This window comes from Chiloscyllium plagiosum, unplaced genomic scaffold (genome assembly GCF_037043375.1).
Source record: "Chiloscyllium plagiosum isolate Xiang-an unplaced genomic scaffold, Cpla_swu_hap1 HiC_scaffold_42, whole genome shotgun sequence".
Lineage (NCBI taxonomy): Eukaryota > Metazoa > Chordata > Chondrichthyes > Orectolobiformes > Hemiscylliidae > Chiloscyllium > Chiloscyllium plagiosum.
The window spans coordinates 1,678,960-1,704,926 of NW_028270180.1; the positions used below are offsets into that span (position 1 = coordinate 1,678,960).

The 25,967-nt window shown below is 42.6% G+C and overlaps 1 protein-coding gene across 1 annotated transcript in view; it reads left to right on the forward strand.

Moving 5' to 3' along the window:
* LOC122542519 (neogenin-like) overlaps positions 1-25,967 on the forward strand; it is a 209,609-nt gene that overhangs the window by 117,920 nt on the left and 65,722 nt on the right. The window contains 4 exon segments of the mRNA XM_087982240.1: positions 3,605-3,755; positions 9,162-9,298; positions 23,324-23,478; positions 25,203-25,323. Coding sequence (XP_087838366.1) covers positions 3,605-3,755; positions 9,162-9,298; positions 23,324-23,478; positions 25,203-25,323 — 564 coding nt within the window.

A 25,967-nucleotide genomic window follows, 5' to 3' on the forward strand; every position in this document is an offset into this window, starting at 1 on the left:
GCGGCTGTTAAACTCAATCCCCCTGCTAATGAAAATCAACATACCATACTTAGCCTATCAACTTGTGTAGCAACTTTGAGAGATCTATGGATGTGGACCCCAAGATCCCACTGTTTTTCCACACTGCCAAGAATCCTGCCTTTAACCCTGTATTCTGCATTCAAATTCGGCCTTCCAAAATTAATCACTTTACACTTTTCCAGGTTGAACTCCATCTGCCACTTCTCAGCCCAGTTCTGCATCCTCTTAATGTCTCATTGCAACCTACAATAACCCTTCACACTATCAAAACTCCTCCAACCTTCATGTCATTGGCAAACTTACTAACCGACCCTTCAATTTCTTCATCCACGGCATTTATAAAAATCACAAAGAGCAGAGGTCCCAGAACCGATCCTTGCGGAACATCACTGGTCACCAAGCACCAGGCTGAATACTTTCCATCTACTACCACCCTCTGTCTCCTATGGACCAGCCAATTCTGTATCCAGATAGCCAGACTTTTGTGTATCCCATGCCTCCTTACTTTCTGAACGAGCCTACCATAGGGAACCTTTTCAAATGCCTTGCTAAACTCCATGTACACCACATCCACTGCTGTATCTTCATCAATGTGTTTTGTCACATCCTCAAAGAATTCAATAAGGCTTATGAGGCATGACCTGCCCCTCTCAAAGCCATGCTGGCTATCTCTAATCAAACTATGGTCTTCCAAGTAATCATAAATCCTGTCTCTCAGATTCCTGTCTAATACTTTGCCTACCACTGACATAAGACTGACTGGTTTGTAATCCCCAGGATTATTCCTATTCCCTTTCTTGAAGAAGGGAATAACATTTGCCACCCTTCAATCAGCTGATACTACTCCAGTAGACAGTGAGGACACAAAGATCATCGCCACAGGTGCAGCAATCTCTTCCCTTGCTTCCTGTAGTAACCTTGGGTATATCCCATCTAGCTCAGGGGATTTACCAATCCTTATGTTTTTCAAAATTTTCAGCAAATCCTCCTCCTTAACATCAACCAGTTCTAGCATATCAGTCTGTTTCACGCTGTACTCACAAACGTCAAGGTCCCTCTCAGTGGTGAATACTGAAGCAAAGTATTCATTAAGGATCTCCCCTACTTCTTCTGACTCCAGGTGCAAGTTCACTCCACTATCCGTGATAGGCCCTACCCTCACTCTGGCCAAACTCTTGTTCCTCACATAAGTGTAGAATGCCTTAGGGTTTTCCTTAATCCTACCTGCTAAAACTTTCTCATGCCCCCTTCTAGCTCTCTGCAGTTCCTTCCTGGCCAACATGTAACCCACTAGAACCCTGTCTGATCACTGGCCTCCTCAATCTTAAATAAGCATCCTTCTTCCTCTTGACTAGATGTTCCACATCCCTTGTTACCCAAGGTTCTTTGAACCTACCATCTTTTCCTTGCCTCAGTGGGACAAACCTGTCCAGCACTATCAATAAGTGCTTACTAAACAACCTCCACATTTCTGTGCATTTTCTTGAGAACACTTGTTCCCAATTTATGTTCCACAGTTCCTGCCAAATCGCATGGTAATTCCCCCTTCCCCCAACTGAATACTTTCCCATCTGCTCTATACCTCTCCATGAATATAGTAAAGGTCAGGGACTTGTGATCACTATCAGTGTAATGCTGTTCCACTGAGAGATCCTACACTTGGCATGCTTCGTTGCCAAGCACCAAATTCAATATGGCCTCCCCTATCGTCAGCCTATCTACATATTGAGTCAGGAACCTGTTCTGGACACACCTGACTAAATCTCGTCCATCCAAACTATTTGAACTAAGGAGGTTCCAATCAATATGAGAGAAGTTAAAATCACCCATGACAACAATCCTGTTACTTCTGCACCTTTCCTAAATCTGCATCCAAATCTTCTCCTCTATGTCTCTGTTGCTACTGGAGGGCCTGTAGAAAGCTCCCAGTAAAGTGACTGCTCCTTTCCTGTTTCTGACATCTACCCATACTGACTCTGTAGACAAACTCTCCTCAACAACCTCCCTTTCTGCAGCTGTGATACTCTCCCCAATTAGCAATGCCACTCTCCCACCTCTTTTACCACCCCCCTCACATTCCTTTTGAAACATCTAAACCCTGGAACATCCAACAACCACTCCTGCCTCTGTGATATCCAAATGTCCATAATGACCATGACATCATAGTTCCAAGTACTGATCCATCCTCTGAGTTCATCATCTTTATTCCTGATACTTCTTGCATTAAAATAGATACACTTCAACCATCACACTGACTGTACCTTTGCCCTATCAACAGTCTATCACTCCTCTCAGGCTCTTTGCACACTGTATCTGGCTGTTCACTACCTACTCCATCATCTGATCCATAGCTCAGGTTCCTACCCCCTGCCAATCTTGTTTAAATCCTTCCGAAGAGCTCTAGCAAACCTCTTGTCTAGGATACTAGTGCCCCTCCAGTTCAGGTGCAACCTGTCCTTTCTGTGCAGGTCCCACCTTCTCCAGGAGATATTTCAATGATCCACATACCTGAAGCCCTCCCTCCTACACCAGTCCTGCAGACACATGTTCATCTACACTCGCTCTCTGTTCCTAGCCTCACTAGTACGTGGCATCGGTAGCAATCCTGAGATTACTATTCTGCCCGTTCTGCCTTCTAGCTTCCAGTCTAACTCCCTATATTCTCATTTCAGGTCCTTCTCCCTTTCCTTATCTATATCATTGGTATCGATGTATACCACAACTTCTGGCTGCTCTCCCTCTCCATTAAGAATCCAGTAGACTCATAGTTCCTTGAAAGTGGAGTTGCAGGTAGATAGGAGAGTGAAGAAGGCATTTGGTATGCTTTCCTTTCTTGGTCAATGCATTGAATATAGGAATTAGAAGGTCATGTTGCGGCTGTATAGGATATTGGTAAGGCCACTTTTGGAATGTTGTGTGCAATTCTGGTCTCTGTGCTATAAGAAGGATGTTGTGAAACTTGAAAGGGTTCAGAAAAGATTTACAAGGATGTTGGCAGGTTTGGAGGGTTTGAGCTATAGGGAGAGGCTGAACAGGCTGGGGCTGTTTTCCCTGGAGCATCGGAGGCTGAGGGGTGACCTTATAGAGTTTATAAAATCACGAGAGGCATAGATAGGGTAAATAGACAATGTCTTTTCCTTGGCGTGGCGGAGTCCAGAACTAGAGGGCATAGGTTTAAGGTGAGAGGGGAATGAATTGAAATGGACCTAAGGGGCAACTTTTTCATGCAGAGGGTGGTGCGTGTATGGAATGAGCTGCCAGAGGAAGTGGTGGAGGCTGGTACAATTACACCATTTAAAAGGCATCTGGATGGGTATATGAATAGTAAGGGTTGAGAGGGATATGGGCCAAGTGCTGGCAAATGGAACCAGATCAGTTTAGGATATCTGGTCGGCATGGACAAGTTGGACTGAAGGATCTGTTTCTGTGCTGTACATCTCTATGACTGTATGACTGTATTCATTCTGTCTAATGGTTTTCAGTGTACAAGTTAGTGCCTGTAAAGTCTGTTATCATTGAAAACAAGAGCTCTGTGTAATTATGATAACTGGTTCACTGACAGTCTCACTTTGTTCTTTTTCAGAGATAGGTGTAGAGCGAAAGATGAAGTTTCTCCAACAACCTGTTCCCATTAGTAAGATAGCAGGCCAGACAGTAATATTACCTTGTGTGGTCTCTGGCTACCCAACCCCCACCATTCACTGGAGCCGGAATTCAGAGACCATCTTTGAAAGGTGCGTTATTGTTTCCATTCGCAGAGTGAACTTGTTAGTTCAGACTGAGAGAACATCTTTGATTATTCATTTAGCACCCTTAATTTATACAACTCCATGTGACTCACTTGCCTGTAGGATTTTGCCATTTTCTTGGGTCTGTGGCAAGTTGGCATATAAATATGGTTTTGAGGCAGGATGGGATGAAAACCCTTTCATAAAATGCCATCTGTGTGGACATTGCAGCCCAGTCACTCTTTCTTTGCTCTAGAAATCCTGCTACACAGACATCAATCATAAATTACTAGGTATGAATTGCAGAATAATGAGCTCATTCAATTTAACTGAATTTGAGAGCTAAAGAAAATATGGAAAATGCACAACTTAGAAGTAATCATCTGTGGCTTTGCAGAATGGAGTGAAAATCAAATCGAGAAGCAGAGTTACGAGGCAGCGAAAATGTAAACCACATCACAGATAGAATCAGCCTCCACTTAAAAGCTAGGCAATCGCACAATTTTGACTCAATATTGTGATCCATGGTTAATATACAAAACTTGCGATGTGATGGATTAATGGCTGTGGTGCCAGGTTGGTAAATCAGAGTGTAGAGTTCAACTCCAACCATGGCACACTGTGGAATTTAATTCATTAATCAATGAAGGTTAATCGTTTATGAGCTGGTATCAAAAAAATGACCACAAAACCTGCTGGATTATGATAAAATCCAATTTCCCAAAGCCCTTCAGAGAAGGGAAGCTGCCTCATCTGTTTTGCTTGGAATTTCAGTTTCAACCTAAATGGCCACTGGTATCAATAATAAATATCCCTTTGCCAGTATTACCTGCATCCTGAAGAGCAGATTTCAAAAATATTTTGGAATAGATTTGGTTGGAATGCTGGCTTTAACTGCATTGCAGAATACGCAGCGAGTTTTAAAAGTACATCACCACCACTGGAAGGAGGGTGTAATTACAGCAAGAAAGGCTGATAGAGGCAGCCTGCGTTCCCCATAAGTATACAAGGACTTATAATTGAGAACAGTTGACAAAAATATTGAGAGATCTGGACATGTATTTGATGAAACCATTAAATAATTGCTCATAAGACAAGAACATAACAAGGAACAGGACAGGGGCAGACCATTTGGCCCTTTAAGCCATTTTTAAAAATTCATTCATGGGATGTGGGTGTGGCTGACTGGGTCAGCATTTACTGTCCATCCCTAATTGCCCTTGAATAGATGGTGATGAGCTGCCTTCTTGAACTGCTGAAGGTATGCCTCCAGGCTGTTCGAAAGGAAGTTCCAAGATTTCGATCCAGAATCATTGAAAACAATTGATGTACTTTCAAGTCAGGATAGTATGGGAAACTTCTGACTGGAGGTGCTGAACTTTGTGCAGTCATTATAATTGACATCCCCACTGCTGACCTGATGATGGAGGGAAGGTCATTAATGAAATAGTTGAGGATGGTAGGACCAAGGACAGTCAGTTGAGGATCTCTGTGACTGTTATGGTGTAGTGATAGTGTCCCTACCTCTGAGTCAGGAAGCTTGTGTTCAAGTCCTACCTGCTCCAGAGGTACGTAATAACATATCCGAATAGGACAATTAGAAAATTGAAAACAAAAGTTCTGAAGATTTCCTACAGAGATGTCCTGGATCTGAGAAGTCTGACCTCCAACTACCACAGCCATCCTCCTTTGTTTAAGGCATGACTGCCACCACAACCACCCAGCCCTCGCTTTTCCTTGATTCCAGTTTTGTTTGGGCACTTTCATGCCACATTCAGTCAAAAGCAACTTGATGTCAAGGGCAGCCACTCTCCCCTCATCTCTGCAATTCAGTTTTTTTTCTATGTCTGCACTAAGGCTATGATGAGGTCAGCAACTGCATGCCCTTGGCAGAACCAAGTTGAGCAACAGTGATTGAGTTATTAAGTTATTGCTGCTCTGATGGGTCTGACTTTGGTCTAGTGAAGGGTTAAGTAGCCAAGATGGTTGCTGCTGTTCACTGACTGTCCTTTTGCCTGTGGTGTAAATGAAACACTGGCTGAGAATAGCAGTGGACTTGGCCAACATACTCTTTTCAGACATGTACAACGGTGACAGGACAAGATGTAGAACACCAGCATGAAATGCCTCTTCAGAATAGACAGGAGAAGAAGAGGGAAGAAATAGGATTTTGAGGTTGAGGTAGAAGAGGGCTGCTGTGAGCAGAGAGAATTCCCTGAGGTTTGTTTTTTCTAAGTATATTTTCCCCAAGTGGCCTACACTGAGATAATAGACACATCCCAAACAGGGAAGTGAATGTCCAGTTAAAGTTGTGCCTGAAGCTGTGTGCAGACCGGCAGGGACTTTCCTTCAGCTGTTTTTAGGTGCTACTGAAATGGTGGAAACAGTAGGAATTTATCAGATAAACTTTATGGATGATTTCTGATTGAAGTGGATGTAATTTAATGAAGAAGGGCTTATGCCCGAAACGTCGATTCTCCTGCTCCTTGGACGCTGCCTGACCTGCTGCGGTTTTCCAGCAACACATTTTTCAGCTCTGATCTCCAGCATCTGCAGTCCTCACTTTCTCCTCGTGATTTAATGATGGTCTATAATTCAATACGTTCTGCTGGGGCTGAGAAGTAAGCAAATGGAGCTACAGCCATCATGGTGATGTTGAATACAGATTATTGTCTATTCAGGCTGTTTCTGCTTGCTGCGCGTTTATATTAGTATTAAAAAGCATTTTATGTTAAAGCAGATGTTTGCAGAGAGCAGCTGCTCGCAGGCTCATGTAGAATAATGAATTTTGTAACTTACCAGTGTGTAAGACTGGGGAAAATAAGTAGTTAATCTAAAATGAGCCAAAACTTCTGCATTTATCTTGAAGTATTGTCAGAAACTGATAACAAAAGTGACTATTCACTTATGCAGCAATGTAATCTATTACATTCGATTCAAACCCCAAACAAGCATTGTAATGGTTATGACGAGACAGAGTCAAATTCCCAGCCCCTTAAAATAAACTTCGTGGATTCTGACCTTATCCAAGCACTCTGAGCAGTCAGTGTCTTGTGAGTGCTGCCTACAGGGGAGATTGTATTCCCTTACATATGTTGTATCTTCTCTCAAATTATTATGGATGAGATTTAACTCCTTCAAGACACAGGCATTTGGACAGAGTTACAGTAAGCCCAAAATATATGTAACTGTTGCTGAGTGTGCGCACGTGTGAGTGTTATCCATGTGAGGGATTCTCCAACCCAAGTTGTAGCTCAGCAAACAATTCCTCTTTGTCTCCTTCAGCAAGTTAATTTGTTGTTCTTAACCTCTTCAGAAGTCCCAGTAGCATCCCTGCCTCTGTTCAGATAATGATTCCCAGGTTTTTGGCATCCCTGTTTCCTGGTAGCTGATGTTCTCCACTAATCCACATTTCAACTTCAGATAAGTTATGTGCTGACTTTCTGTTTCATTACCTGCAGTGTAGTGATGTTAAGACAGTTACATAATAAGATGAAAGACTGCCAAATATGTGGATATTTCAGCTCCTATTGAGTTCAGGCACTCTCTGTACTACAGAGGCGTTGAATGAGGTATCCCCTGGGGGAATCAAATTCAAACGCAAACTCAGAACTGTGTTATAAAAACAGATCCACATTTTATTAATTTGGGCTCATTCCAACAACCTTTTAATATGATAGCTATCTCTATATCAGGACTCCAATTAGGTGAAACGTAATTGCAGGGTCTCTTCTGAAATCCAGTCTGACAGGCCTTTTAAGCTGTGGTTGAATTTTTAAAATTCAGTGTAAACCCAGAGGTTTGTTCCTTGCCAACCACTTCACAATATAGGCAGGAATGTTGGCTAATAATGTGCTTAATTCTCACTTAAAGAATCCTTCAAATTATCCAGCCCATCCTGTTGTGAGTTGTACATCACCTAAATATACACCCAAGACTTTACACCAAAAGCCCATTAATCCTGGGAAAGCATATTGCCTTTGGAGAAAACTAAGAAATGTCTCCTTGTGGATGATTTTCCTTTTCCTCTCTCTTTCTTGGAAACCCTGACTGCGCTGCTTGCAGATTTTTGTCCCAAGGAGTTATTCCTTCGGTGTGTGCCTGGTAAAGGAACAGAAAACCATTTCACCTTGAGTCTGTTCTGCTGTTCGGGTAGATCATTACTGATATATTTCGTGCCTTGATTTCTGTGAACTCGAATACCCTTGCCTAACAAAAGGGTACTTAATGTTGTTCTATACTTCAGCTTAATTTACTTCCATTTCTCTTAATCCTTTTATCTAACAAAACATTTATTGATCTTAGTTTTGAAAGTGTCAATTGATCTGGATTCTCTGGTGGCAGGCTACTTTCAAGACATCTCAGCCCAATGCTCTGCTCGTGCAACATTCACTCAGAGGAATCACTGGACAATGGTCACACGAGAACCATGACTTATTTTTTCCTTCCATAACCCTGGGGTTAATTGTAGTGTTCACACTGAGATTAATTATTTCACTAAAGCTATGAACTTGGACCTTCTGGTTTGAATGCCTCAGTGTGAAAGCAGGCAGTTCCATTTACCCTGTCTTTGCATTGACTTGGTCATTGCAATAATAATGCATGGGTTCAGGGAAGGTGGATGGTGATGCAGAAGCACTGACTACATAAGACCTAAGGAGTAAGCTTCTGAAGGAATCTGATGAATGATGGGACTGTGGAGGCCAAAGTTAACAGAAATTCTACTCTTGGAATATCAAGAGAGACATAGTGAAATGTTTGGATAATTACTTTGACAGTGAGAAAAAATTTCCACTTATTCTTTGTTTGTTGAAATCCTGTGTGTTAATGAAAAGCTATGGCTGAGATGAGAAGGGGTTGTTATTTGCAGAGTTTCATTATTGAGAAGGGCACATTATGGAGGCTCAAGCAGGTTAACCAACTTCCACTGCAGAATGACATGATTCTAAGGTGAAAATCATACAGTTATTGAAATCAAGACTGAATAATTTAATAGGATGTTATAATTCAAGTCATCAATAACTTTTCAAAACAAATTTTAATTCTGAAATTTAAAGATTGAACAAGATTATTTGTAAGTGGGGATCAGACTTTAGAGAATAGATGGGAGAGTTTGTATTTTTAAAGTTTAGTTTTCAGGATGTTGCTGACAAGGCCAGAGTTTATTGCTATGAGAAGGTAGTGGTGAGTCTAGCTGAGCAACTACAGTCAGTGTGCTGTACATACACTGTGCTGTTAGCGACGGAGTTCCAGGATTTTGAAACAGTGACAATACAACAGGTGAGAAAGAGGGTAGGATTTTTACTAGTTAAAAAGATGGTTGCCTTTATTCCTACTGTTTTCTTTTTGTATTTCATATTATGCTCTGTTATCTGACTTCCCTTTCTTAATAATGTCTGTTTAAAAATGTAGGTTCCAGAAGATCACTTTGGTCGGAAGTGGTAGTCTACAGATAAGTGATGTCTCAGAAGATGATGCTGGGATTTACAACTGCATTGTGGAGAATGGGAATGAAACGATGCATGCTCAAACAGAGCTTAGTGTGCAAGGTACAATAACCAAACATATAACTAAGTGTGTTGGGGATATCTCAGCTCCTTTAGATGATCACTCTCAGTTTGGGTAATTACACAAATCAGGCACGATCCATTTACTATTAACACAATAATGCTTTGCGCAGTGGAGTGTGTGATGTGTGTAGTTAAGGTCTGTGTGGGGTGAGTAGATGGTATAATTGTTTATTTGTTGTTCAGACACAAATCATTCAGCCCAACAATCTAACGAGCTTTCTCCTATCTCACTTCCTTTCACCCACTAAGCATAGCCTTCGATTACTTTCTCATTTATTTAGGAAAGCTCTTCGAAACTTATCGAAAATGAAAGCAAATAATGCAGATGCTAAAAAACTGAAATTTAAAAAAAAATCCTAGCGAAACTCAGCAGGTCTGATAGCATATGTAGAGAGAAAAACAGTTTCGACAGCACTTTGTGTTTTTGTTTTATATTTTATCTCATAAATGAACACACATTCTAATGATAACATTGTTTTGGACACTGGAACCAGAAACAGCTTTTTGCTCATTTGCTCCCCTCCTGCTATGAGGATGCTGCTGATGAAGAGGTTTTGCATGTTCCAAAAGCATAGTCCCACCTAAGTATAAATTTAAATCTTGAAAATAATCTGGAGTCCAGCAGGGAAATGCTGTCAAAAACTTGTCATTTAATTCTTTCTTTGATTTTTTTTTCTGAGCATTGCCAGTTTCCAGCTTCTGACCAGGCTTGCTCACAACAGTTATGAGTCTAGCCCTTTCTGAGCCTATTTGGCCTGTTCCATTTATATGGAGATGTTGGATGTGCTCTGGGTGTTTACTGTGTTGGTTCATGCACATAGTCCCATTTCCTTTCAGGTTTTCTTCTTCATCCCAGATCCCAATCCTGATCTGTGCTACTGACTTAATTGCAATTTATGCCTTTGAGTCCCTCAGGTTGGTAAGGGAATGTCAGCCAGAATTTTGCATCCCGATCACTATTCAATGCCCTGACCCCAACTAGACAATGACCATCAGTGTTGGGCAGGAGCCAATGTTACTCTGATGCCTACTATGGTTGACTAGCCTGGTTGCAGATCGGAGATACTTTGGAAATGGTCATTTTGGAAAGTACTAGCAGCTGACCTGAGAATTAACAGTAATATGTTTGAACTCAGCAGTACGATGCCTGGTTCCCTTCTCCCAAACTCCAGTTGTTTGGTGAGCACTCTGAGCTGTGAGATCAAATATTGAAGATTATTAAATCACTGCTGCTAGCAGTGGAATGAGATTAAAGTAATGAATTAAGATTAAATCACACATAGAATGTATCATACAGACATATGTCCAATAGGCCATCAAACTTTAAGATATAGAAGCAGACGTGGCCAATCATAGAGTCATTGAGATGTACAGCACGGAAACAGACCCTTTAGTCCAACCCGTCCATGCCGACCAGGTATCCTAACCCAATCTAGTCCCACCTGCCAGCACCTGGCCCGTATCTCTCCAAACCCTTTCTATTCATATACCCATCCAGATGCCTCTTAAATGTTGCAGTTGTACCAGCCTCCACCACATCCTCTGGCAGCTCATTCCATACACATACCACCCTCTGCGTGAAAAAGTTGTCCCTTAGGTGTCTTTTGTATCTTTCTCCTCTCACCCTAAACCTATGTCCTCTAGTTCTGGACTCACCGACCCCAGGGAAAAGACTTTGTCTATTTATCCTATTCATGCCCCTCATAATTTTGTAAACCCCTCAGCCCTCACCCCTCAGCCTCCGACGCTCCAGGGAAAATAGCCCCAGCCTGTTCAGCCTCTCCCTGTAGCTCGGATCCTCCAACCCTGGCAACATTCTTGTAAATCTTTTCTGAACCCTTTCAAGTTTGACAACATCTTTCCGATAGGAAGGAGACCAGAATTGCATGCAATATTCCAACAGTGGCCTAACCAATGTCCTGTACAGCCGCAGCATGACCTCCCAACTCCTGTACTCAATACTCTGACCAATAAAGGAAAGCATACCAAATGCCTTCTTCACTATCCTATCTACCTGCGACTCCAATTTCAAGGAGCTAGGAACCTGCACTCCAAGGTCTCTTTGTTCAGCAACACTCCCTAGGACCTGCTAAGTGTGTGAGTCCTGCTAAGATTTGCTTTCCCAAAATGCAGCACCTTACATTTATCTGAATTAAACTCTATCTGCCACTTCTCAGCCCATTGGCCCATCTGGTCCAGATCCTGTTGTAATCTGAGGTAAACCTCTTCGCTGTCCACTACACCTCCAATTTTGGTGTCATCTGCAAACTCACTAACTGTACCTCTTATGCTCGCATGCAAATCATTTATGTAAATGACAAAAAGTAGGGGGCCCAGCACCGATCCTTGTGGCACTCCACTAGTCATAGGCCTCCAGTCTGAAAAACAACCCTTCACCACCACCTCTGTCTTCTACCTTTGAGCCAGTTCTGTATCCAAATGGCTAGTTCTCCCTGTATTCCATGAGATCTAACCTTGCTAATCAGTCTCCCATGGGGAACCTTGTTGAACACCTTACTGAAGTCCATATAGATCACATCCACTGCTCTGCCCTCATCAATCTTCTTTGTTACTTCATCAAAAAACTCAATCAAGTTTGTGAGACATGATTTTCCACGCACAAAGCCATGTTGACTATCCCGAATCAGTCCTTGACTTTCCAAATGCATGTACATCCTGTCCCTCAGGTTTCCCTCCAACAACTTGCCCACCACCGCAGTCAGGCTCACTGGTCTATAGTTCCCTGGCTTGTCTTTACTGCCCTTCTTAAACAGTGGCACCACGTTTGCCAACCTCCAGTCTTCCGGCATCTCACCTGTGACTATCAATGATACAAATATCTCAGCAAGAGGCCCAGCAATCACTTCTCTAGCTTCCCACAGAGTTCTTGGGTACACCTGATCAGGTCCTGGGGATTTATCCACTTTTAACCATTTCAAGACATCCAGCACTTCCTCCTCTGTAATCTGGACATTTTGCAAGATGTCACCATCTATTTCCCTACGGTCTATATCTTCCATATCCTTTTCCACAGTAAATACTGATGCAAAATATTCATTTAATATCTCCCCCATTTTCTGTGGCTCCACACAAAGGCCGCCTTGCTGATCTTTGAGGGGCCCTATTCTCTCTCTAGTTACCCTTTTGTCCTTAATATATTTCAGCCCATTAAGTCTGCTCTGCCATTCAACAAGACCTTTGCTGATTTGATAATCCTCAACTCCACTTCCCAGCCTTTTCCCCATAACGTTTGATTCCCTTCCTGATTGAATTTTTGTTTGTCTCAGCCTTGAATATACTTAATGACCCAGCTTCGACAGCCCTCTGTAAAGAATTCCATAGATTCATTACTATCTGAGAGATGAAATTCCTCCTTATCTCTGTCTTAAATGTGCAATCTCTTATTCTGAGATTGACTTCTGGTCATAGACTGTCCCACAAGGACAAACAAATTTTCATCATCAACCCTGTTCCCTAAGTGCCCTAAGAACCTTGTATGATTCAATAATGTCTCCTCGCATTCTTTTAAACTCCAGTGAATACAACTCCAACCTACTCGAACTCTCCTCATAAGAGAAACCCTATCTATCCAGAAATGATCTTGTTAATCTTCCCTGGACTGCCTCCAATACCTGGATACCTGGATCCAGATACCGGGATATCTTTCCTAGAAAACAATTCAGAATATTCCAACTGTGGTCTGACCCGTGCTTTGTATAACTTTTAGCAAGGTTTTCTGAATTGTATACTGCATTCCCATTGTAATGAGTGGTTGGTTAGCTCAGTTGGCTGAATAGACTGTTTGTGATGCAGTGAGGGTTCAAATCCCACACCGGCAGAAGTTACCATGAAGGACTCTCCGTCTCAACATCTCCCCTCACCGAAAGCACTGGTAACCCTCGTGTTAAACCGCTACCAATCATCTCTTTAATGAGATAGCAACCTTATGGTCAGGAGGACTGTGGCAACATTATCCTCTGAAATCAAGACTAATATTCCATTTGCCTTTTTTGTAAGCTGCTGAACTTTGATGCTAACTTTTTGTGATTCACAGAAGATGACCCCAGAATCCGTCTGTGCTTGCTCAGCTTTGTGTAGTCTTTCTCCGTTTAAATAATATTCAGTTCCTCTATTCTTTTTGTCAAAGGGCATGACCTCAGACTTTGATACATTATATTCCATCTATCAAACCTTCTCACCCCAGGCATGGTGTTGCTTGATGAATCTGGTAATTTGGTTAAATATCAAGGCTTGTAACTATGCTGAATAGATGTGGTCACTGGGGACTGGAAACTCCCTCTGCACAAAACAGCAATTAAAGCAATACTTAAATGTTGAGCCTTTCATAGAAGCTATCTTTAGGGGCTGCAGTTTCCTCTTCCCCTTCCTTTTGTTTGAAGATGGAGTACAACATAAAATTCAGCAGCTGGCTCACCGTGACCTGTCTGAAATGTTGCATGTTGTAGTGAAGCTCTTGGCTGGCCCACTTGCCCTTAGGCCTAACAAAGCCTGAGGTGGTTGGTTAATAGCCACTAAAGGGCTACCTCCCACTGCTGGTAATTTAGCTGTGGGGAGGCGAAGCCCAGGCCATGTGGGAAGCAGGCAGCTTTGGCTGTGGGGTCACTTAGCCAAGTTAGAGGGTGGGAATCCTGTCTGAGAATTGCCTGGATTCATTGGTACCACCCCATTCTGCTCCTTTAACTGTTCTCATAGCCTCTTGAACTTGGTCCCCATATTGTTCCTTGACCACTCACTTCTCCAACTGAGGTACCGCTCTCAGAGAACTTTGGCCCTCGATGTTGTGCCTCCTTAATTTTGGTGACCACCTGTTGTCCCAGTGGCACTCTCGAATTAGAGTTACCACATTACTGACTAGCTAATTGTTGTGTTAGGCGGGAGTTACTCCCACTTTGAATCAATAAAGCTAGCTCCCAGTGTTAAACTGCTGAGGGACAGCTGTCATTGTGGGCAGGTTCCCCCAAGCCCGACTGGCCTTTAGCTAGGGATGGGGCTTGGGCCATGGTACCTGGTAAAATATAACTCCAGAATGTTAGATCTTTTAGAACTTTAGAAATTTAAACCAACCCTTTTTCATACGCTAATGACACACGCACCATCCTGACTTGCTGTTCCTTCAGTGTTGCTGGATCAAACTCTTGGAATTCCCTCCCAAATAGCATTGTGAGTGTCCCTAAAGCCAAAGGTCTGCAGCAGTTCAAGAAGGCAATTTACAACACCTTCCCCAGGGCAATTAGGGATGACCAACTCATGCTGATCGAGCCAGCGATTCCCACATACCATGGACAAATAAAAAAAGTGAAGCTATGTTCCTAGAAAGTAGAGGAAGTGCCCTGAGAACAGGAGGTGAGCAGATCAGTAAATAATGTGATTTGCTCCTTATTTTCTCTCCTGTCCCTGTGTAAGATTAAAGTGCAGTTTTTAGTCTGTTGTATCTGTTGCAGTTTTAGTCACGCTTCCGACCTTTGTTCATTCACCCTTTTGCACTCCCTGTGAAAGAGATGTTTCCGAAGTTTGACTCTAATGTCTGAGTTTTATGTGTATTTTCCACATGTGTGACGTAGAGGATGATTGAATCCACCTGGAGTAATTAGGTTGTGTCTGCAGCTCACTTTAGTTGAATTGTTGGTGATTTCATAATCTGGCCTTTTGGTCAATGAAGTGCTGAACATTTGTGTAATGTAATCACCTGGTGACATTTGATCAATTTGTCAGGTGTTAGGAGTGTGATTCACAATCTGGTTATTAGCAAATTTCCTAACCTGACTGGAAAGAAACCTCGATAGAGGAGGTTATATCAGTTTTAAAAATGAATGTTTACAACAATCTAATCTTTGAATCAGTGCATAGACCAAAGACTTGAACTGGCAAACCAGCTGCAGTGCTCTATATATTTGCAGAAATACCTAAGTCTGCCTTCTGTGTGGCGGGTGCACACTTGCTCCCTGAAATGAGCACAGGGTGAAGCTGATCTGTATTTTGCTCCCTGCTCCAATAGGCCACCTTTGGGTAAAGTCTGACAAATGATCTAAGATTCTTGACAAATTGTTCAAATAAATGAGCATTGTACAGTCTAAAGTGACCTATTCCATCAAACAGCTAACAATCCCAGTGTGGTTTCAGGCCAGGTGCCTTGGACCATAACAGCTCCCACATACAGATACATCTAACTGGATTTGTGATTTGCTCATTGCAGCTGTCTCAGACACTAATGATTTTATATAAGTGATGAGTAATTAGTAGCTATAGCAACAGGCTGTGCCAGTCATTAAGATGCAACTGAGTTTAATGAAGATTTGGTAAAGGATGAAGCCATGGACTCAGCTCCCATGTTTATTGTAGTTTACCTATTAGAGAGACATCAAACGGTGACTTGACTTTAAACTAATTCTGCAAGTGTTGATAAACAAATTATTTATTTCACGTTGTAATAAAATAAAAATGTTCAGTAATAAGTCTACAGTTATGAAACTGTTTAGCCCATCTTAATTCACAGATTCAGAAAACCCCATATAAACCTCTTCCTCAGTTGATTTTTTTATATTGATTCATGGGATGAGGGTTTCAGTGTCTAGGCAAGCAGTTATTGCCCACCCCTAATTGTCTGAAGGGCAATTAAGAGTCAACTACGTTACTGTGAGTCTGGAGTCATATGTAGGCCAGACCATGTAAGGATGGCAGATTTCTTCCCTAAAGGGCATTCGTGAACCATATGGGTCTTTCTGACAATTTGCAATGGATTCATGGGCATCATTAGACTCCTAATTCCAGATATTATTAAATTCAAATTATACCATCTGCCATGGCAGGATTTGGATCTGGGTCCCCAGCACATTACCTGGGTCTGGATTAACAGTCCAGTGATAATACCACTAGGCCATCACCTCCCTCCCTCCCTTGTTCCTTCTGTTATTTTTGCTGAGAAACACATGGTTAAAGCTTTTTGTCTTTTAATCATCCGGACAATTCGCAGGAGATACCAGGGTAAAGGAGAAACAAAAATATGAACTTGTTGAATGTAAATTTCAGAACTAGTTTGATGCTATGTTGTACATGGTATGTTCCAGACTACTTATCAAATGGTATATTGCTTTTGATGTTCGCAAGAAGCCAGGTACTGACCATACCCAACTCTTCCATGCCTGCAAAACTTTTGACAGTGTCCAACATTAGATATGATTCTGGACAATATTAGTTGGATTATCCTGAGTGTGTAAAGAAAAACATGGACTATCATAGAGTCATAGAGATGTACAGCATGGAAATAGACTCTTCGGTCCAACCCGCCCATGCCGACCAGATATCCCAACCCAATGTAGTCCCACCTTCCAGCACCCGGCCCATATCCCTCCAAACCCTTCCTGTTCATATACCCATCCAAATACCTCTTAAATGTTGCAATTGTACCAGCCTCCACCACATCCTCTGGCAGCTCATTCCATCCACGTACCATCCTCTGCGTCAAAAGGTTGCTCCTTAGGTCTCTTTTATATCTTTCCCTTCTCACCCTAAACCTATGCCCTCTAGTTCTAGACTCCCCAACCCCAGGGAAAAGACTTTGTCTATTTATCCTATCCATGCCCCCTCATAATTTTGTAAACCTCTATAAGGTCACCCCTCAGCCTCCGAAGCTCCAGGGAAAATAGCCCCAGCCTGTTCAGCCTCTCCTTGTAGTTCAGATCCTCCAACCCTGGCAACATCCTTGTAAATCTTTTCTGAACCCTTTCAAGTTTCACAACATCTTTCTGATAATGAGGAGACCAGAATTGCACGCAATATTCCAACAGTGGCCTAATCAATGTCCTGTACATTGACCTCCCAACTTCTGTACTCAATACTCTGACCAATAAAGGAAAGCATACCAAACGCCTTCTTCACTATCCTATCTACCAGCGACTCCAATTTCAAGGAGCTAGGAACCTGCACTCCAAGGTCTCTTTGTTCAGCAACACTCCCTAGGACCTGCTAAGTGTGTGAGTCCTGCTAAGATTTGCTTTCCCAAAATGCCGCACCTCGCATTTATCTGAATTAAATTCCATCTGCCACTTCTCAGCCCATTGGCCCATCTGGTCCAAATCCTGTTGTAATCTGAGGTAAACCTCTTCGCTGTCCACTACACCTCCAATTTTGGTGTCATCTGCAAACTTACTAACTGTACTCCTTATGCTCGCATCCAAATCATTTATGTAAATGACAAAAAGTAGGGGGCCCAGCACCGATCCTAGTGGCACTCCACTGGTCATAGGCCTCCAGTCTGAAAAACAACCCTCCACCACCACCGTCTGTCTTCTACCTTTGAGCCAGATCTGTATCCAAATGGCTAGTTCTCCCTGTATTCCATGAGATCTAACCTTGCTAATCAGTCTCCCATGGGGAACCTTGTCGAACGCCTTACTGAAGTCCATATAGATCACATCTACTGCTCTGCCCTCATCAATCTTCTTTGTTACTTCATCAAAAAACTCAATCAAGTTTGTGAGACATGATTTCCCATGCACAAAGCCATGTTGACTACCCCAAATTAGTCCTTCCCTTTCCAAATACATGTACATCCCGTCCCTCAGGATTCCCTCCAATAACTTGCCCACCACCGAGGTCAGGCTCACTGATGTATAGTTCCCTGGCTTGGCCTTACCATCCTTCTTAACCAGTGGCACCACGTTTGCCTACCTCCAGTCTTCTGGCATCTCACCTGTGACTATCGATGAAACAAATATCTCTGCAAGAGGCCCAGCAATCACTTCTCTAGCTTCCCACAGAGTTCTCGGGTACACCTGATCAGGTCCTGGGGATTTATCCACCTTTCACCGTTTCAAGACATCCAGCACTTCCTCCTCTGTAATCTGGACATTTTGCAAGATGTCACCATCTAGTTCCCTACAGTCTATATTTTCTATATCCTTTTCCACAGTAAGTACTGATGCAAAATATTCATTTAGTATCTCCCCCTTTTTCTGTGGCTCCACACAAAGGCCGCTTTGCTAATCTTTGAGGGGCCCCTATTCTCTCCCTTTTGTCCTTAATATATTTGTAAAACCCCTTAGAATTAAGGAGAATCCAATTTGCCAAAGCTATCTCAAGTCCCCGTTTTGCCCTCCTGATTTCCCTCTTAAGTATACTCCTACTTTCTTTATACTCTTCTAAGGATTCACTCGTTCTATCCTGTCTGTACCTGACATATGCTTCCTTCTTTTTCTTAACCAAACCCTCAATTTCTTTAGTCATCCAGCATACGCTATAGTTTCCAGCCTTCCCTTTCACCCTGACAGGAATATACTTTCTCTGGATTCTCTGGATTTCTGAAGGCTTCCCATTTTCCAACCATCCCTTTACCTGCGAACATCTGCCTCCAATCAGCTTTTGAAAGTTCTTGCCTAATTGGCCTTTCTCCAATTTAGAACTTCAACTTTTAGATCTGGTCTATCCTTTTCCATCATTATTTTAAAACAAATAGAATTATGGTCATTGGCCCCAAAGTGCTCCCCCACTGACACCTCAGTCACCTGCCCTGCCTTATTTCCCAAGAGTAGGTCAAGCTTTGCACCTTCTCTATTCGGTACATCCACATACTGAATCAGAAAATTGTCTTGTACACACTTAAGAAATTCCTCTCCACCTAAATCTTTAACACTATGGCAGTCCCAGTTGATGTTTGGAAAGTTAAAATCCCTTACCATAACCACCCTTTTATTCTTACAGATAGCTGAGATCTCCTTACAAGTTTGTTTCTCAATTTCCCTCTGACTATTGGGGGGTCAATAATACAATCCCAATAAGGTGATCATCCCTTTCTTATTTCTCAGTTCCACCCAAATAACTTCCCTGGATGTATTTCCGGGAATATCCTCCCTTATCACAGCTGTAATGCTATCCCTTATCAAAAATGCCACTCCCCCTCCTCTTTTGCCCCCCATTCTATCCTTCCTATAGTATCTGTATCCTGGAACATTCAGCTGCCAGTCCTGCCCATCCCTGAGCCATGTTTCCGTAATTGCTATGATATCCAAGTCCCATGTTCCTAACCATGCCCTGAATTCATCTACCTTCCCTGTTAGGCCCCTTGCATTGAAATAAATGCATTTTAATTTATTAGTCCTACCTTGTCCCTGCCTGCCCTGACTGTTTGACTCACTTCTGTTCTCAGCTGTACCCGTCTCAGATCGATCTCTTGCTTCACTGTCTATCAACTTAGGATTTTCAGTCAGGCTCTCGGTGTAGCACACCTTTCTGTGTTTGAAGTTCCATATGCTAAAACACAGGACTTTGGTCTTTCTATTCAGAAAGGACACGTGCACATGCTGACCTATTTCAATTCAACAAAATAGATGACATCCATTTGCTGGTTAATTTCTGAGGGCAAGTCCTTAACCAATCAGAGTCAATCTGCCTTGTTTAAAATTTTAACAAAACTTCACAGTTAACTATCAGCCATCATTAACTGATGAATTTTCAATAGCAACACCTCCATCAATCAGAGTCCACTTGTCAACCACTTGACTACTCTGAAATATTATGCATGTTGTTTTCTCTTTATTTTGGTACCTCTATGATGGCCCAGGTGAATGAAAGACAAAAAGTTTCAACCCAGAATGGTTTTCAGCAATGCTTGAATGATCGTATAGTTTGTTTCTAGTCAACTAAGGCCAGAAGCACTAGATTCAAGTCCCATTTCAGTGTTTGATGGCCAATGAAGATGTGTTCATAACATGGCCAAACAGGGTGATTGTCAATTTGTAAGTCCTTCCAGTATAGCAGATGATAAGATCAGTAGAGGTTCCTGGTCAGCTGTCCTGCAAAAGGCAATGGAAAACAATTGTAGTTCTTTTTCAACTATAATCATGCACCAATCCAATGGAAGTCCATGGGTTCCCAGTGTCCTCTTCAGGCGTAATATTTGAGAAAGGAAAGTAAGTGAAAATCAATCTAGATGAGCTGGATGAAGTGTATCCCAGCTGTGTGGGGCAAAGGAGGAAATAGCAGGGGCACTGGAAATACTTTTCAATTCCTCCCTAGCCTCAGGGGAGGTGCCAGAGGACTGGAGGACAGCCAATGTGGTACTATTATTCAAGAAGAAAGCAAGAGATGTATATTTTATATACACACTCACTCTCACTCTCGCACTCACAGTACAGGCCAGTCAAACTAACCTCAGTAGTGAGGTAACTGTTGAAAATAGTTCTGCAGGACAGAATTAATCTCTACTTGGAGAGGCGGAGATTAGTTAGTAACAGTCAGCGTGGCTTTGTTCAGGGGAGATCATATCTGACCAAGTTTGATTTGAGTTTTTTGAAAAGGTAACCAGATGTGTAGATGAGGGCAATACATTCGCTAAGACTTTTGGATGAAGTCCTGCATGGGAGACTGATAGCAAAGGTAAGAGCCCATGGGATTTAAGGAGGTTCAGCAAATTGGATGCAGAATTGGATGAGTGGCAGGAAGCAGAGGTTGATGGGCAAGGGGTGCTTTTGTGACTGGAAGCCATGTCCATCCTCCTCCTTGGTGGTCCCTTGCAGATGAGGATGACTCCCTTTCGCACTCATGGTACGTCCGTATATAGCTGTAAAGACCGATATGGCTACTGCAGGCTCTGTTACACTGGGGGCAAGTGGTGGTCATAAGAAGGGGTGGTTGGGGCATTGGTGTGGCAGCACAGTCCTTCCGCTGTTTTTGCCTCAGGAGAAGTTCCTTTGGGAAGAATGTTGGGGCCCAATCTGTTTGTATATAAATGATTTAGACTGGAGTGCAGGAGGTTAAAAATGTGTTGCTGGAAAAGCGCAGCAGGTCAGGCAGCATCAAAGGAGCAGGAGAATCGACGTTTCGGGCATAAGCCCTTCTTCAAGCTCGAAACGTCGATTCTCCTGCTCCTTTGATGCTGCCTGACCTGCTGCGCTTTTCCAGCAACACATTTTTAAGTTCTGATCTCCAGCATCTGCAGTCCTCACTTTCTCCTGGAATGCAGGAGGGTTGATCAGTAAATTTGCAAATGATACAAAGATTGTTGGAATGTTGAATAGTGAGGAGGATATGCTTAGATTACTGGCGGATATAGACAGGCTGATCAATGGAAAATGGAATTCAACCTGGATAAATGTGAAATGATGTACAAGGACAGGACAAACAAGGCATGGGAATATGTGATGAATGGTAGGACCCTGAGAAGCACCGAAGATCAGTGGGACCTTGATGTACATCTCTACCAGTCCCTTAAGATAGCGGGACCGATAGGTAAAGTGGTTAAGAAGGCATGAGGGTCACTTCCCTTTATTAGACGAGGCATAGAGTTTAAGAGGAGGGAGGTTATGTTGAAACTATATAAAACCTTTGTATAAGTTACAGTTTTGAGTATTGTGTGTCATTCTGGAATCTACATTATAGGAGCAATGTGATTGCACTGCTGTGAATGCAGAGGAGATTTACCAGGACGTTGCCTGGTCTGGAGAGTTTTAGTTATGAAAGAGGGATTGGACAGACTGGGGTTGCTTTCCTTGCAGTGAGAATACTGAGGAGGAACATGACTGAGCTGTATAAAATTATATAGGGACATAGACAGGAAGGGGCTTTTCCACTTGATGGATTGATCAGTGATCAGGTAGAATAAATTTAAGATCGGGGCAGGAGATTTAGAGGGGATACGAGGAAACATGTTTTCAGCTAAAGGGTGATGGGAATCTGGAACTCTCTGCATGTAAGGGTGGAAGAGGCAGAAATCCTCTGAATACATTGAAAGTTTTTAGATGTACACTTGCATTACCAAGGCATACAGGGTATGGGCCATATGCTGGAAAATGGGATGAGAATAGATTGGTGGTTGTTTTTGACCAGCACAAACTCAATAGGCGGAAGGGCCTTTTTCTCTGCTGTAGTCCTTTCTGACTCAAAAGCTGTTCTTTTTGGTAAACAAATGGAAGTCAGGGTAGTGCTCATTGCAGTCCATTTCTTACTGACTTCTACTCCCTGAAATGGAATTCTTTGTCCGACTGCCTTTTACATTCCACAGTCTTACAGCTTGTAAAAGCCTGCCACCTTCCCTCCTTGATTAGGTCTGGGTTAATGTCTTCTGAGAGACCTCATCCCATCACCACAAGTAAATGCATGGATCATGAAGAGTAAACCAGTTGGGGTTGCGTGAGGGCTCCCAGTGAGGGCAGAAAGAGGTATATCCCTTGTTTTCAATCCTTACTGAGGAACTTGGCATCATAAAGGAGTGGGGCAGTGCAGCCTAAGTCCCATCCCTCTCTTGCTCACCATTGGCATGGATCTCTCACTGAGGTTTGGCCTCTGGTAGGTGCCCAGCCAACAAATATCACCACCGCTTGCCATGTAGACCTATTGGCTTCTGATTGCTTATTTGGGGAGATTTCCCTCCAAGGTCCTTGATTCTGAGGAAGGCCCAGAACTGCTGAGCGCTTAAGAAAGTGATGCAAGGTTCCAACTGAATTTCTAGTTTGTGTGTGAGACTCCTGTCACCTGGATTAAAGGGGATCTGAGAAATGCTTGATTTTCAAGGGACTTGGTTAATTCTTGCTATGGTTTTATAATGTACAGTTTTCTACTCTCTGATGAATGCGCTTGTTTGAGTCAGTCTAAGTGGAGGTGTCTTCCAGTTTATTTAGCTGAAAATCAATATTCGCTGGGAACATAGGAAGCCTGCACTTGACACATACTAATATATGACCTATTCTATACGTGACTGTCTTAATTTGTCACATTAAATTGCTACAAAAGCTAACAGCAGTGATATAACAACCTTCGGTATTTCACCTTAGTGTCACACAGCTCAGAGTACTCATCAAACATGATCCAAGTTTGGGGGAAGATCCTGCAGTTATACTGCTGAGTTTCAATGGTGGTAATTGAAAAATTCACACATTTTCCTAAAATCCCAGTGATTGCACAGCTTGTTCCACTATCCTGTATGTGCTGAAGCTTATGGTTGGGGCAGTATTTGTCGTTTGTGTGTTCACACTCCATTTTCTTTTGTTTTAGTTCCCCCGCAGTTCTTGAAGCGTCCAGCAAACATTTATGCTCATGAGTCCATGGACATCGTGTTTGAATGCGAAGTGATAGGGTCACCAATGCCAACTGTGAAGTGGATAAAGAATGGGGACATGGTCATCCCCAGTGACTATTTTAAGATTGTTGTAAGTAAATACTTTAAATGAACCCCTCACATTTCCATTAGTTTTTCCTGGGTAAATGCTACTTGCCTCACTCAGCATTAAGTTCAGAATAAACCTGAGCCAGGGCAGCTGACGCTTTCTGTCTGTGCTGCCATTGATTGTGTTACATCCTGTGCTGTTCACTAAAGGCCTGGCACAGATTTGGCCTCTTAATGCCACATGTGAGGCACAGAAAGTTACATTTTCACCACAGTGAGCTTGGAACAATAAAAATTCACATGACTTTAATTTCCTGCCTAGTTTCCTGCTGGTATTTGCTATAATGTATGACAGAAATGCTTATGATAGTTTTAACATCTATGACAACAGAACAAACATAATATCCACAAGTAAGCAATGCATGAGGTCTTCTGGTTGACAGTATTTACTGCTTTTATGTGTTTCGTATGGATTCCTCCTGACATTAGCCATGAGAGTATTGGTGGAGGGGAATAGTATATACTTTTAATTGTATTATTATGTGAGAAATATTTATGTAGCAGTCACATAGACTGTCCTGCTGGACAGCCACACCTAGTGCCTCTCCTCTGGGCGCAATTGTATATCTCTTGAATTCTTGACAAGTCAGTGTGAAGTAGGATGAGTGTAACTACTGATGTGGATAGGCCTGTATGGTTAGGACTGAATCAATGATGAACAGTTCTTGGTTCAAAGTGGGCAACAGCAGATGGATGTTGTTTTGCTCCTGCACAGGAACTCTGTCCTTCAGCCAATCCCACTTGCTCAATTTTCTGAATCAAATTTCCTTCAGGTAATCTTTTGCTAAAACTCTTCATGCCTTTGTCACATTGTTTTGTAAAAACACAAAGAACATGTGAATGACTACCGTTGGAATTGTGTGTTGATTTTCATTTTCCCACCTTAAGGCACCTTTCAAGGACGTAGGAACAGGGATAAGCCATTCGGCCCTCAAGCCTGGTTGGCCATTCAGTGGCCTAACTCCATATACCTGCCTTTGGCTCATATTCATAATTGAGAGGGACATTGTGTTTGATGGGCCGTTTGAATGTTGAGTGCCTGATCCTTTACAGACCTGCTGTCCCCATAAACATAGATTATCTGGGATCACCATCAGTGAACAAGACCAGGCAGCCTGGGCTGATTTCCCTCCTCCCTCATTTGTACCTCAGCATGAGAGCATTGAGACCAGTTGGAGTACAACTCCTCCCTTCCTGCCTGGTCATCTCACTCAGCACGCTCTGGCAAACAAGCCTGGGAAGGTTCTACTGTGTGTGGCTTGCTGACTGTGCATGCTTGTGGGAACCTTCGGTTCCATTTGCTGGAAAGCTAGTGTTTGCCATGTCTGCTCGATCAGAACAGCTGGATGTCTGACCATCCTGATATCTTCTTTCAATGGAGTTGAATCTCTTGAATTCCTGGTGACTGTTGCAGCTTTCTTTCTCTTCTGTGATTGTTGAGTCTGTTAGGGCTTTAATTTGCAGGGTTTTATTGACTTTTGTTATCATGGAGCATTATAGCTCTTTGAATAATGAAATATTGTTAGGTGTTGAGTACCGTAATCCACATTTAATGCAGAAATAAATAAACTCCTCTCTGTTCTACCACAATATTATGCCTTATCCCTCGTCTCAAAAGAGCATGAAATACTAAAGGTTAGGAATTTCCCAGCGTGGTAAATCTGTGGCAGGAAATGTTAAGCATTGCTCCTTTTCTCTGTTTTTCAGAATGAGCGGAACCTGCAGGTTCTTGGTCTGGTAAAATCTGATGAAGGTCTGTATCAGTGTGTGGCAGAGAACGATGTAGGGAATGAACGGGCCAGTGCGCAGCTCATCATCTTGGAGCATGGTAAGTGAGAAGCAGCACAGACGTATCAACCAGGTGCTGCCAAGGAAGAGGGAGCCCACAGGACACTGTCAGATCTCAGAATTTGGCAGTCAGAGTGAATAGGAAACAGGTGGTAGAAGCAGTGAGGCAGATGGTAGAATACTGCTTTCAGTAACAGCTCTGTTTGCTCCGAGCTAAGAACAGCTTGTACATGTTTTGAGAGTGCAGTATGTGGAGAGATTACTGACTGCAGCACTTTCAACAGTTTCTGCACCATTAAGGACTATCTTTTCTTAACTGACCCATTTTCAGAAGAACATTATTTTTGCTTCCCTCAAGTTTTTTTACCTGCTGCAATCACTTGCTGCCCTGGGAATATTTGCATGTCAGTGCCTCTTTCAACTTCAACCAAAAGGTACATGCAAGTTCCTCAACTTAGATTCCTCCTTCGCGACTAAATTTCCCATTTCCGTTTGCCAGAACTGGATGATGGGCTCATCCATTAGTTGGTGATTTGTCCTAACTGGAGGACGGTGAAATAGAAACTGGCTGGCAAACCTCACATTTCCTGATGGTAAAGTACGAGGGAGCCAGCTATGTGGGAATTTAGACAATGGTACCTTTTAGTGTTGGATAGAGGTATAATCTATTGTCTGGACAGTCCT